The 14,703-nt window shown below is 34.9% G+C and overlaps 1 protein-coding gene across 1 annotated transcript in view; it reads left to right on the forward strand.

The window, feature by feature from the left end:
- Positions 1-791: 791 nt before the first annotated feature.
- LOC120892327 (uncharacterized) overlaps positions 792-14,703 on the forward strand; it is a 34,339-nt gene continuing 20,427 nt past the window's right edge. The window contains exons 1-4 of the mRNA XM_040292240.2: positions 792-928; positions 5,447-5,517; positions 9,562-9,658; positions 13,002-13,103. Of these exons, the coding sequence (XP_040148174.1) occupies positions 851-928; positions 5,447-5,517; positions 9,562-9,658; positions 13,002-13,103 (348 nt within the window). The 5' untranslated portion in view covers positions 792-850. The remainder of the gene's footprint in view (positions 929-5,446; positions 5,518-9,561; positions 9,659-13,001; positions 13,104-14,703) is intronic.

Raw genomic sequence — 14,703 nt, forward strand, 5'->3', positions numbered from 1 at the left:
GAATATAAACTCCTCCAAGTCAGGGTCTTCATCTTTGCATACTCAGGAACCTATGTAGTCTATGTCAGTGCAGTACAGGAGTTCAACCAATGTTTCTTGAATTAATGAATGAATTTTATTTTAAACCATGGTCTAAGCCAGGTGTGGTGGCACATGCCTGTAATCTCAGCTACTTGGGAGGCTGAGGAAGGAGGATTGCAAGTTCAAAGCCAGCCTCAGCAATTTAGCAAGGCTCTAAACAACTAGCAAAACCTTGTCTAAAATAAAAACTAAAAAGGGCAGAGGATGTGGCTCAGTGGTTAAGCGCCTCTGGGTTCAATCCCCAGTACCAAAACAAACAAAAAGCATGGTTTACTTTTCCATATCCTAGACTGCAAATTAATCAAAAGTAAGGCTTTTGAAGTAAAATTAATTGTTTGGTTGTCGGATTTTTTTGTTCTTATTTTGTTTCTAGAAGGGTTTGACCCCAGGGGCTCTTTACTACTGAACACATCCCAGGTCCTATTTATTTTCTGAGACAAGAGTCTCACTAAATTACGGAGGCTGACCTCGATCTTGGAATAGTCCTGCTTCTGCCTTCCTAGTCGCTGGGACTACAGGCGCAGGCACCCAATAAGTGATTTTAAAGACCACCACGAAGGCTTCGCCCACAACACAACACGTTTTTCCAGACACCTGGAAAGGGTCTCGCACCCGCCTCAGCTCAGCCCACAGATTGTCCCGCCTCCCTCCCTGCCAATCAATCACCCCATGCGCCTGCGCAGACACCGCCTCCTCAGGGAGCCCCGCCCCAAAGCCTTAGCGGGCAGTTACGACGGGCTGGATTTTATCCTTCACTGGCCCTCCCATTATGACGATTACCTACAGCTGCATTGCTAATGGCCGAGCGGTCCTAGCGGAGCTGGCCTTGACTGGAGGCTCCTATCAGGTACCTGCAGGTCCGCGCTTCCGCGGAGTTCGCTCCTGTAGGCTAACGGCTGTGGAGCCCTTTCCTCAGGACGCGGCGCCGCGGGAGGGCCCAGAACTCTGGGGGCGCAAGAGGCCGGGACTCCCGGGCGGGAGCTGTAAGTGCGCCCCCCAGAGGTTGTTGTTGGCACTGCATGTGCCGCGTTTGGCACCATTGTACCATTATTAACCATTATTTGTACCATTGTCCGATTAAGTAGACCTTAAAGATTTTCTTTCCCTTGTAGAGAAATGACCTGCAATTAAGCACACATTTAGCGAACATGTTGTAGTTGCCAAATTCCGGAGTAAAGAATGTGAGGGATGCATGGATAAAAATGAACATGACGTTGGCCCTGGAATCCTTATTTAACCTTTATGTCTTAAGAGTGTAAAAGGTATTTCAGTGGAGGTAGGATGTGATTGTTCCTGTAGCACTCAGGATGGCTGTCTGTGTGCCGGCTACAGAGAAGATGATTAGGCTACAGATTAGGCTGCTTGGCTGGTAAGCCTTATTAGAATTAGTCCTGTCCTGGTATAGAGCAGAGGGATGAGAACACCCTCCAGAGGGAATAGCATGGTGTTTGGGGATCCCCAAGAAACCCAGTGTAGCTAGAGCACAGGTTCCCAATGCGTAGGGGCTGGAGATGAGGCCCTGATTGCCCGGTAGTATCAAGTATCAGTTCTTTGTCCCGAGTATATCTTGAATCCATCTTTTTTTTTTAACCATGTCTTCATCCAGGCCCTGATAACTTCTCACCGAAGCTTGCTGAAAACGCCTCCTAACTAACCTCTCAGAATTCAGAGCCTAGTCTTCCTCAAAACTCACATTGCTGCTCAAGTGATCCTGCCTAAAAGCAAACGTGATGCTTCAAATCATTTGATGCTTCCTTGATTATATTCAGAATAAAGCTGATACTCCTTCATTTGGCAGTCAGAGTCCTCCCTGAATGGAAGAGCTTTTCCATGACTGCCTCCTTCCCTTCTCTGGATGTTCCTGTTCTCTATCCTGAACTTCCTGCTGTTCTCCAATCTCATCAAAGTCTCCTTTCCTCTCTCCTGCTCCCTCTATGGAGAGACCATTTTCCTCCACTTTGAGACAATATAAGCTCTTCTGTGCTTTTGAGGTGTTTCTTAATTCCTTCTTGAAGCCTTCTCTAGCCCAGACTAATTGACAACCCTAACTACCAAACTACTTAGGCTGAACGGAATTTTCTCTTATTTACCTACCTCTGTCATTGAACTTCCAGACAGGGACTATCTTCATCTCTGTCTTCCCAGTATACAATGCTGTGATTCATAGATTCTCAACACACTTTTCTTAAAAAATTAGAGCATTATAATTATACATAGTATTTGGGTTCATTTTGACAAAAATAATACATGCAAGGAATTTGATTTCGATCCCTATTCTCCTTCTTTTCCTCCCCTCCTTCCTCCCCCTATTCTCCTTCTTCTACTCTATTGATCTTCCTTTCACAACTTTTTTTTCTTTTTTTTTTTTTTGTACTGGGGATTGAATTCAGGAGCACTCAACCACTGAGCCACATCCCTAGCCCTATTTTGTATTTTCTTTAGAGACAGGGTCTCACCCAGTTGCTTAGCACCTCGCCATTGCTGAGGCTGGCTTTGAACTTAGGGATTCTCCTGTCTCAGTCTCCTGAGAGACTGAATAATTTTTTATTGGTATTTTCTAAATATAAATAAAGGTGAAATTCCCTTTGATACATTTATATATGTGTACATATATATAATACATATTATATATACATATATAACATGATTTTGTTAAACTCATTCCATATTTTGTTCCCTTTCCCCTTCTTTTCCTCCTCCCTCTCATTCTCCTTCTTCTACTCCTCTCATCTTCCCTGTATCTTTATGATATCCTATACCATCTCTCACTCCTTATTTCCCTCATTTTGCTCTAGCTTTCACATACAAGAGGAAAGATTCAACTCTTGGTTTTCTGGCTTATTTCACTTAGCACAATTTTCTGCATTTCCTTCCATTTACTGGCAAATGCCATTTTCATTCTTCTTTATGGCTAAGAAAAACTATTGTATATATGTACCACATTTTCTTGATCCATTCATCTAGAGACAGGCATCTGGGCTGATTACACAATTTGGCTATTGTGAATTGTGCTGCTATAAATATTAAAGTTGATGTATTGGTATAATATGCTGATTTTAGTTCTTTTGTATAAATACCAAGGAGTGCAATAACTGGGTTATACTGTGGTTCCATCTCTAATTTTTTGAGGAATCTCCACACTGCTTTCCCTATTGGTTGTACTAATTTACAGTCCCACCAAAAATGTATGACTATACCTTTCCCCACATCCTTGCCCAGCATTTATTACTATTAATGTTCTTAATAATTGCCATTCTGACTGGAGTGAGATGAAATCTTAGTGTACTTTTGGTTTGCATTTCCCTGATTGCTAGAGATGTTGAACATTTTTTCATGTATCTGTTGGCTGTTTGTATTTCTTCTTTTGAGAAATTTCTGTTTAATTCTTTTGCCCATTTATTGATTGGGTTACTGGGTTTTGGCATTGAATATTTTGAGTTCTTTATGTATTCTGGATATTAAACCCCTGTCATAGGAATAGATGGTACAGATTTTTCCCCCATTTTGTAGCTTTCTCTTCACTCTTTTAATTGTTTCCTTTGCTGTGCAGAAGTTTTTTTAATTTGATGGCATCCCACTTATTGATTCCTGGATTTATTTATTGTACTTTGGGTGTATTCTCAAAGACATTTATTAAGGAGGGAGAGAGGAATTTAAAGACTTTCAGAAGCAGGCAGGAAGGCAAGAATTTAGAAGAGAGCAGGGTTGTCTACAATTGCAGTTGAGGTGTGGAATTACTGCAGTGCAGAAAGCTGACCAGGGGAGAGGAAAGGATGGCAAGGAGCTTTAAGGAACACTTCAGGTTGAGAAGTGGGAGAAAGATGTCATGGCTTCCCTCAATGTCAAGGATTGTCACAAAAACTTTATATTTGGGGGGGGGTTTGGAATGTAGTTCAATGGTAGGATGCTTGCCTAGCATGCTTATGGGCCTGTATTCCATTCCCAGAACTGCAAAAAATAAATAAAAATATTACTTTTTTGAAAAATATCAATACTTACACTTAATCACAGGATCCAGTCAACTGCAGTTACAGGGTTCTAGAGCTGACCAAGATCCTAAAGATCATCTGCCTGCTCTCTTCATTCTTTCCACAAAGAAACAGGCCAGACAAGTCCCTGAGTCTGCAGCATGTGAATTCCAGAAATACACCTTGAACCCACCTTGTCACATTTTCTACTGCCCCATGTTGTCATTTGTTTTGGTTTTTGCTACAATAGCAGTGTTTATATTCTCCAAATGTGACACTTCGGGGAAGATAGAGGAATATTTTCCAATTCTAATAACAGAATAAAAGGAAGTTTACGTATGCCTTTAATGTTCCAAGTTTCTTAGGAAATCCTTTCCTAGAAAATACTGCCTTGATGTTTTAGACAATATCAAGAGTTTTTGAGTTTTATTTTCTACAATAAGCTTTACCCTTTCATAAAAGTTTTAAAATATCATTTTGCAAAAATACGAGTAGAGCTATCCAAAACTTCTTACATAATGTTCACATTCCTTTCATGCTTCTAAAGTAAATTAATGAGACTCCAAATAAAAGACTATATATGTAAAGTATTCTGGATAAGTGTAGTTTCTTACAAATTTTTTCCCCAATGAATGATCCTTACATGGAACAGGAATAAAAGTTCTTGGTAGTTATTTAGTTTTTTAAAAAAGATAAATGACAGTGGTACATGACTGTAATCCCAGCAGCTCGGGAGACTGAGGCAGGAGGATCATGAAATCAAAACCAGCCTCGGCAATGGCAATGTGTTAAGCAATTCAGTGAGACCCTGTCTCTAAATAAAATACAAAAAAGGGCTGGGGATGTGGCTTATTGGTTGAGTTCCACGGAGTTCAATCCCCAGTACACCTCCCCCCCCCAAAAAAAAAAGAAAAAGGAAAAAAAAGATAAATGAGTAGTAAATATAAATTTTTATTTGGAAAAAGAAAGAAGGTATTGCTAAGGGTATTCAGAGAATAAGAGCTGAATACATAATCCATTAACCTTTTAATTATACTGGACTAGTGTTCACTAAAAAGATGTTTAATCAGCTAGTGCTTTCTATGCTTTCTAGCCTTGAAGCCATATATAACATTTGACTGTAAAAATAAAATTATCTAGGGCAACCTACATTTGCACACTTATATGTGCATATATAAATTATGTGTATATTTATGTAAGTTTAGTATTTTCTTGCAAATTCATATGACTATTTTATGACTTCTTGCCTCATACCATACTTTATGAATAATACCCATTAGTTCTTCTAGGAAAAAGTTTTTCCTTAATTAGCTAATCATAACATTGGTAAAATTTAGGAGAAAAATAATGAAAATACAATAATCTTCATAAAGTAAATGCTGACTATTTATTTTTAGGAAGCAGCAGCAAAAGTCCTTAGACTTGTGCTTCTTAGAGGTGAAACAAAGACCATAATTCAAATGGGAAGGTAAGGAGTATCCTAATGAAGTCCATTTAACAATTACCAACTAATGATTCCAATGATGAATGAAAAAAAAATAACAGTTGCACATATACTTGATTAAATCTGCAGAAAAGGAGAACTACATGTAAAAGTATAAAATATGAATGGGAATAATAAACACCAACTTCAAGACACTAGTCACCTCTAACTAGGTGTGGTGTACACACCTATAACACCAGTGACTCGTGATGCTGAGGGAGGAGAATCACAAGTTCCAGGCCAGACTCAACAACTTAGTGATACCCTGTCTCAAAAAAGAAAATGGACTAGGGATGTAGCTCAGTGGTAAAGTGCCCCTTGGGTTCAATCCCCAGTACCAGAATGCGAGAGAAAGAAGGAGGGATTGTTACCTCTTTAAAGGGAAGGAAAAAGAATGAAATTGAGGAAGCATATGAAGGAGATACTAATTGTATCATTTTAACTGAGAAGTGGGCCTAAAAGTGTTCCATTATCTTATTCTCCATCTTTTTAGTATACCCAAAACACTTCATTAATTTAAAAAAAGGAAACGTCTATTAAAATCACTTTAATAACATCACGAATAGTAGCCACAACTCTTAAGCTTTTCTTGGGATATTACATGTGATGATCTTAAACCAATGATGAAAACACTTACTAGAAAAGGAACAGGTAGGGGAAAAGAGCTTTTGTTTAGTCCCTTCATATTTTTTTTTAAAGAACAAGCTTTAACCTTTTTTTTAAAAAGTAAAACAGTCTGAAAAAAAAAAAAAACTGAGTGTGATCGTCTTAGCTAACCAGGAGGCTAAAGCAGGAGGATTTGATTAAACCCGAAGAAAAGGAGAACTTCTACATGTAAAAGTATAAAGTCACGAATGGGAATAGTAAACAATAATAAACAAGAGTTCCATACCAGTCTGGACAACTTAGAGAAGCCCCATCTTAAAAAAAAAAAAAAGATAAATGAAATGTATAGCTTTTTGAAGTATTATAAGGGATTCTATCCAATACCAATTGCTACCTAAGCTAAAAAAATAAAACCCTGCCAGCAACCCCCCAAAACTCCCCATCTTGTGCTTTGGTGTCCCATTTATTGCTGCTTCTCTTTCCCCAAAATGGACCGCTATCTGAACTCCTATAGTATTTGCTTTCCTGTTTGTTTATTGCCTCAGCACCCAAATATGCATCCTCAGATGAAAGCCCAATCCTACCCATTTTTAATATGTCTTTTGAGTTCCTTTGAATCTATACTCTCCCTCTCCACTCCTTTCATTTTGTTACAGTTTACTGTTAAGGAATCTACAAAATTTCCCACATTCTAGGTTTGCTGATTGAGTACCCAAAATGCATTTCACCATATTCCAAGTAACTGATCCAGAGTCTAGAGTCCAATCCCTTTGGCAAGACTATATGAGTTTTTTCTATCAGATGGTGCTTAATTATCTTATTTATATCTCCTTTGGAGATGTTAGCAACCATCCTTACTCATTAGTTTATTGGTGTTTGCAAAATGATGATCTAGTTGTGTTTTCACTGAAATAATTAGGTGAAATGATTTTAGAAACAGGTACCTTCCTATTGGTTATTTGCTTACCCATACTGTATATTCAAATTTGAGTCTTACTCTGAGGCTTCTTTCCTGAACTCCAGACTTATTTTCCAACTGCCTGTTCCACAGTTCAGATGTTCTAACCCTTCAGTCTTCACATCCTACCTTTCTAGTTCCTCGGGTCTGCAATCTTGTTATCCTTGACTTTTATCGCTTTTACACTCAAATCCATTAGCAAATTCTGTTGCCCTTCCTTTCCAAATAGTAACCAAGCCACCATCATCCCTTGCTTTATATAAATATATTTAAATATATTTATTATATATAACATGTTTTCAAACATTATGTTTTGCCTTAAATGTTTTATGCCAATGTATATTAATGTTATTATACATATTTATATATAAAAGATATATGTTAAAGATAAAAAAATGAAAAAATGACTCTGTATATTAATGTTTATTTTATATATATTTAAAATATATTTTATTTTGTTCTTATCTTTAATAATTACTCCTTGTAAAAGTTTGATTTAATAGCATTTTTATAATTATGCAAACTGTTATATGGCTCCAGAGTCAAGTCTAAATAACAAAGTTCCTTTGAAGAGTCTCATTTTCATTCCTTTCCACACTACTCTCTCTCTGCTGTATATAGGTGACCCTTCTGAATAAGTTTTTGGGAATACATTCTTTTTCTTTTCTGTATTTTTCTATAAGAGCATATTATACAATACTTATATGCATTCATACTTCCCTTATTAGGTAGTATCTGAGAATGAGAGTTGATAGTATATTAGACACACTTTTTTCCACCTTGCTTTTTTTAGTTAACAATATATCCTGGATGTCAAGTATTCACATTTTTAAAATAATTTTTTAGCTGTCAGAAGACCTTTATTTTATTTATTTATATGTGGTGCTGAGAATTGAACCCAGTGCCTAACACATGCTAGGCAAGCACTATACCACTCAGCTATAACCCCAGCCCCAGGTATTCACATTTTTTAATATTAAAAATCATTTCAGGGGACTAGGGTTGTGGCTCAGTTGGCAGAGTGCTTGCCTAGCATGGTTGAGGCACTGGGTTTGATCCTCAGCACCCATATAAATAAATAACAAATAAATAAAGGTAGATTGACAACTAAAAAATATTTTTTTAAAATTATTTTAAAAAATAATTTCATTTAGATGCAGTGGCACATGCTTGTGATCCCAGCAATTTGGGAGGATAAGGCAGGAGAATCGTGAGTTCAAGTCTAGCCTGGGCAACTTAGCAAGACCCTATCTCAAAATAAAAACTAGCTGCGGATGTAACTCAGTGGTAGAACACTTGCCTAGCATGTGCATGGCATTGGGTTTAATCCCCAGTATGGGAAAAAAAAAAAGAGGAACAATCAAAATAAAAATGAAAAGGACTGGTGATGTAGCTCACTGACAAAGTGTCACTGGGTTCAGTCCCTAATACTGGAAAAAAAAAGTACCTAAATGTTACTCACTAGTAACATACTAGGCATAAATTTAAAATATCTCTCCTTTTCACATCTAGTGTCAATCTCTTTCCAATCACATATGTAACTTTCATGTAGATAGTAGAATTAGCAACTCTTCCCCAACAGACTCTTCCAAATTTAGGAATAAAAATATTTTCCAGGCGGAGATTTCATTTATCAATATTATCATTAAAATATTTTAGCATATTGTATTCACGATGTGATGTGAGGATTTATGTTGAAATGACATATACTTTAAATTTTGTGCCTCTAGGATTATCCTTTCTACATGTTTCTGAACATGATTTAACATTTGACAAGGTCTGTTACCTGTTAACTATTTGGAGATAGAGTGTTCAAAAGACTAATATCTAAGTGCAATAAATGATGGAGGCACTTTACAAGAGTCATCTAGCCTCCTAATATATGACTCTGAGAAGGTAGAAAGGTCTAGATGTTGGAATGCTCAGGATAAGCACACTTCAGCATAATAGGAGTATAATTCTCCTCTCCCCAACTCATACTATTCTCCAGAATATTCTTATCTATCATTAAATTCTAATCTATTATATTAGAATTCTAATATATCATATTAGAAAGCCAAGTGCCAAAATTAAATATGCCTACCTAAAAATACAGGAATAGGAAAAACCAGTGAACATAGCATTTTCTATTCTGTAAGAACCTTGATTGTTACAATTTGACTTCTATCAAAACCATTTCATACACACACACACACACACACACACACACACACAATCAGGTTATTAAGTTCATCTTCAGTGTAATTTATTAATGCAATTTTAAATACATTTTTAAATACACTTTTGGTTTAACATTATTTACTTTAATATTTCAAACTAATGAAAGCTCTTCCAATCATTCTGATTATAAAAATTTAACCTATATAGTTTTTATACCACTAATGACAACTTGAAAATGAAGCTAAATTTTCTATATGGGTACTTAGTTCCTTCAATATTTGTAAATGAATGCATTCTTTCCAAAGCTATATCTACCATACTCTCTTTATCAACGGAATCACTTACTTATGTGCTACAGACAATGCCTTGGATAAGGTGGCACCATCTGCATTTCTTAAGAAAGTAAGTAATTTTTTATACTAACACAGAACTTGAAAGTTTTTGAAATTATAAAGTCTATAATTTATACTTTATATTTATTTAGTAATAGTACACTAACAAAAAGCATATCATTCATATCCTATAATATGCAGTCATGGTCATTAATGACCTTCAGAGACCTATAATCTCTTCCTAATCTGTATACTGCTTCCATACTTCCCCTGACTCTCAAGCGATGTCTGCAAAAAAACATCTACTCAGATCTATTGGAACCTCATAACCACCATGCCTAATATTTTTTTGTTTCTTAAATTAAAAAGGAGCTGTAATCACAATAATTCAGAAAGCTAAGGCAGGAGGATCACAGGTTCAAGGCCAGCCTCAGCAACTTTGTTAGCCCTAAGCAATTTAATGAAACCTTGTCTCAAAAAAAAAGAAAAAAGAAAAAAGAAAAGAAAGAAAGAAAAAAAAAAAAAGAGCTGGGATTTATTTCCGTGACAAAGCACCCCTGGGTTCAATTCCCAGTACCAAAAAAGAAAGGAGAGAGAGAGAGAGAGAGAGAAAGAAAAAAAGAGAGAAATGGAGGGAGGAAGGGATAAGGAGAGAGAGTGAAAGAGAGAGAAATTAAAGTAAAATGATATTTAATATACTTAATATTTAAAATATATTTTAATATATGTGGGAAATGTATTTTATTTGCAAATAATTATATGCATGGGGAAATAAGTGACAAGAAAATTTTGAGACCAATATTGTAAAGACATTTCTATGAGCATATATAAATCAACTATTAATAGTTAAATAAAAAGGAATATTATTTTAAGCTGAACAAAGTGATGCATACTGTAATCTCAGCTACTTGGAAAGCTGAGGCAGGAGGACTACAAGTTTGAGTTCAGCCTGGGCAACTTAGCAAGACCCTGTCTCAAAATTGAAAATATAATATAAAAGGGGCTGGTGATGTAGTTCAGTGGTAAAACGCCCCTGTATCCATTCCAAGTCCTCCTGCTCAAAAAAAAAAAAAAAAAAAAGAAAAAAGCCTTGGGATGTAGTTTAGTAGTAGATTGCATTCCTAGCATGTGCAAAGGCTCTGGGTTCAATTCCCAGTACCAGGAAGACATGTATATATAGATATAGATAGGAAATATAGATATATTTATTTATAAATACATATTTTATGTTATATATATAATGCCACTAATATACACTTATAATAAATATATAATATACAACATAAATATAATAAAAATATGTGTATATATTTTTAAATATATAAACATATTAATGTACATATTATATAAACATATTTAAGGTAAACATGTTTGTAAATATATATTACAAATATATTTAAATATATTTATGTAAAACATATATAAATTTTAAATATATAATTTTAAAATCCAGACATATTATCTCTAGGGAAAGTTTTAACTGAGAATTTCCAGCAAATATAAATTATGGTAGATAGAGTACTTCTTTTACATGCTTATATAGATACAGGAGATCTTATAAATTTCTGAAAGACTAATTAACTTCAAGAGGTATCACCTGTTGTTCCTATCACCCCAAGTTTGATCCCCAATCAAAAGAAGGAGATTTCAGGAAAGGTAATCTAGAGACAGACTAGAACTCAACCATCATCAGAGTAATTTTTATGTTTGTTTCTTATGTTTAAAAGTAAACGATACTGGGCTGGGGTTATATCTCAGTGGAAGAGCACTTGCCTAGCATGTGTAAGGCACTGGGTTTGATTCTCAGCACCACATAAAAATAAATAAAATAAAGGTCCATTGTCAACTAAAAAATATTAAAAAAAAAAAAAAGTAAATGATATGGGCTGGGGATGTTGCTGGAGCACTTGCCTGGCATGTGCAAGATCCTGGGTTTGATCCCCAGTACCACTAAATAAGTAAATAATAATAATAAATAATAATAGACTTTAATTTTATTTACAAATATATAATTCAAAATGTATATTTATATATTTTTATTTATAGATTGGGGGGCGGAACCAGGGATTGAACTCAGGGGTACTTAACCACTAAGCCACATCCCCAGCCCTATTTTGTATTTTCTTTAGAGACAAAGACTTGCTGAGTTGCTTAGTGCCTTACCATTGCTGAGACTAGCTTTGAATTTGAGATCCTTCTGCCTCAGTCTCCCAAGCTGCTGGGATTACTGTGCCTAGCTAGAACAAATATTTTAATAAAAGACACTGATGGGGATGGGGTTGTGGTTCAGTGGTGGAGTGCTTGCCTAGCACATGTGAGGCACTGGGTTCAATCCTCAGCACCATATAAAAATTAAATAAGTAAAATAAAGGTATTGTGAGGATATAGCTCAGTTGGTGTAGAGTGCTTGCCTCATTTGCACAAAACATATATGCACAAAGGGTTTAATCCCCTGGGTTCAATACCTAGCACCCCCCCCCCTCAAAAAAAAAAGAAAGAAAAATATATTGTGTCTATCTACATCTAAAAAACTAAAAAAAAAAAACTTGTTTTTAAAGATATTAACAGAAAACTCAGCTTTCCTATAGTTACTAATAGTTATTCTCTAGTCGGGTTCATGTATCATGCGTTTATTTTATCTGTTCAATGTACTAACTTGTATTGACCCAGCTCAAACTGTAACCATATTGTAAAGTAAAAGATTATAAGGGCTAAATATTGTAATTTATTCTTCAGTTATGCCTACATAATTGCTAAATTCCAGCTGCTGAACACTGTTAGCCATATAAATGAATACAGTGTATTTTTTAAAATTATCTCTCCATAGTGACAAAACATTCCACTCTACCACCTTTCCAAAACCAGGTGACACAAAATTGCTAACCACATAATTTTTACCACTGCCTCTGAGAAAAGCAACATTAAATACATTTTTTGACTTTTTTTTTTTTTTTTTTTTTAGATTTTTAAAATGTCCGGGAACTAGGGTTTGATAGAAAGTCACAGTATAGTTATCATTCTTACTGTTGAGTAGATTTTGAAGGTAGGGGTAAAAGGGGAAAGTTACAGTGCTATTTAGGAAGTATCATGGGCCCCCAGCTTTTTTTATCCGCCACAGCTAAATGTCTGCTCTTTCCCTTCAGTCCTCAAATCTGCTGAAGAAGGAAGGCAACCTCTGCAATTGTACTGAATGAGTTTCTAGTCGGTACAGCACAGGATAAGCCTGGGGTAAATTAAGTTTTCATAAATACTGCATTTTAAAGTAGAAAAGGATGCCCTGCCACAAAAAAGCCAGAAATGTTTGGGTCTCTTAGTTTCTAGTTTCTGCTAGGCTTTTCTTCAAATGAATGTTTGCTCTCTTAATTCTCTAGTTAAAATTATCTATAGTTACATATTTCCATTAATTTCCCCAGGTTAGTGAAACTTTACTAAGAAATCCTTTGATGTCACAAGACTATTTTTCTCCTTCAAATGCAGTTGCTGCAGATTTTCAACAAGTACTAGGAAACTATATGGTATGTACTTCAAATTGTACTCCTAAATATCATTACTATTATAGCTAACAAATGAGTTTTAAGATCAGTAAAAAAGAATAAGAATTATATATAATGATAATGAATGATATTATGGTAAAGTTAATAAAGCGAGAAAAAGTATGTATTTATATACTATTATGTATTTACCATGCTTATATGTGAAAGAGGGAATAAATAAAAATATATATTTCCTTACTTACTGTTTAAAAATAAAAGGGAAGGGGAAGGATGTACCAAACACACTTAAGTGGTTACCATGTGGCAACGGGGAAAAAAAAAAGGATTAAAGTGACAAAAGTAGAATCCAGGCCTATGAAACTTGTATTTTAAATCTGACTTTGGTGTCAGGTAAATGTTTATATAATTATGAAAAACTATTAAGTTAAAATATAAAAAATAACTCTTACTAACTGATAAGAAGTCACAAAAGGACAAATACTCTATACTTCCATTTATTGAAGTACTGAGAGTAGTCAAATTCTTGGGAGAAGGTAGAATGGTGTGTGGGGATGGAAAGAGCAGGAACAGCAGTCAATGTCTGATGTGTATAGAAATTAATTTTGAGAAGATGAAAGTTCAGCAGATGGATGGTGATGATAGTTGCATAATAATGTAAATGTAGCCGTGCACTGTGATGCACTCCTGTAATCCCAGTGGCTTTGGAGGCTGAGGCAGGAGGATTGTGAGTTACAAAGCCAGCCTCAGCAAAAGCAAGGTGCTAAGCAATTCAGTGAGACTCTGTCTCTAAATAAAATACAAAATAGGTCTAGGGATGTGGCTCAGTGGCCAAATGCCCCTGAGTTCAATCCCCAGTAATAATAATAATAATAATAATAATAATAATAATAATAATAATAATAATAAATGTACTAATGCTACATAACTATACACTTAAAAATTGTTAAAATGGTAAATTTCATGTATATATGTGTATGAGTGTATATATATATGTATATACATTATTGTAAACATTTGTTAATTTTAAAATAATTTTTAAAACTTAAAGCAAAATGAAAAAAACTGTATGTTGATTAAAGGCTTATAAGATAGTAAAAATTTATTTCAAATGACTCTAAAAGATAGTAATTTGTATATTCCTAGTGGAATTATACCTTAATGAAAAAAAAAACTAAAAATAAATTTAATGGGGCTGGGGTTATGACTCAGTGGTAGAGTGCTTGTCTGGCATGTGTGAGGCTCTACGTTTGATCCTCAGCACCACATATAAATAAATAATATAAAATCCATTGACAATTTAAAAAATATTTAAAATACATAAGCAAATTTACTTATTTATTTTCAATAGTCACATTTTAGTAATAATATTGGCATTGCTATTCTGAATTTAGTTTATATAGATATAGATATATTACTTTGAATAACTGAGTTAAGAATCAAGAATCTCAGAAGGAAGATTCACAAATGTAAAATAAAAGAAGTTAAGTAAAACCTAATCTCAAGTTTAAAAAAATTTTTTTCTTTTTAAGTTCCTTATCTATACACTGAAAAAGGCTAAAAGCAAAGACTAAACCAATGTTCATAAGCCACCCAAGTATTTATGTTCTAGTCTGTAAATACC

Source organism: Ictidomys tridecemlineatus, chromosome 9 (assembly GCF_052094955.1).
Source record: "Ictidomys tridecemlineatus isolate mIctTri1 chromosome 9, mIctTri1.hap1, whole genome shotgun sequence".
NCBI classification, from domain to species: Eukaryota; Metazoa; Chordata; class Mammalia; order Rodentia; family Sciuridae; genus Ictidomys; species Ictidomys tridecemlineatus.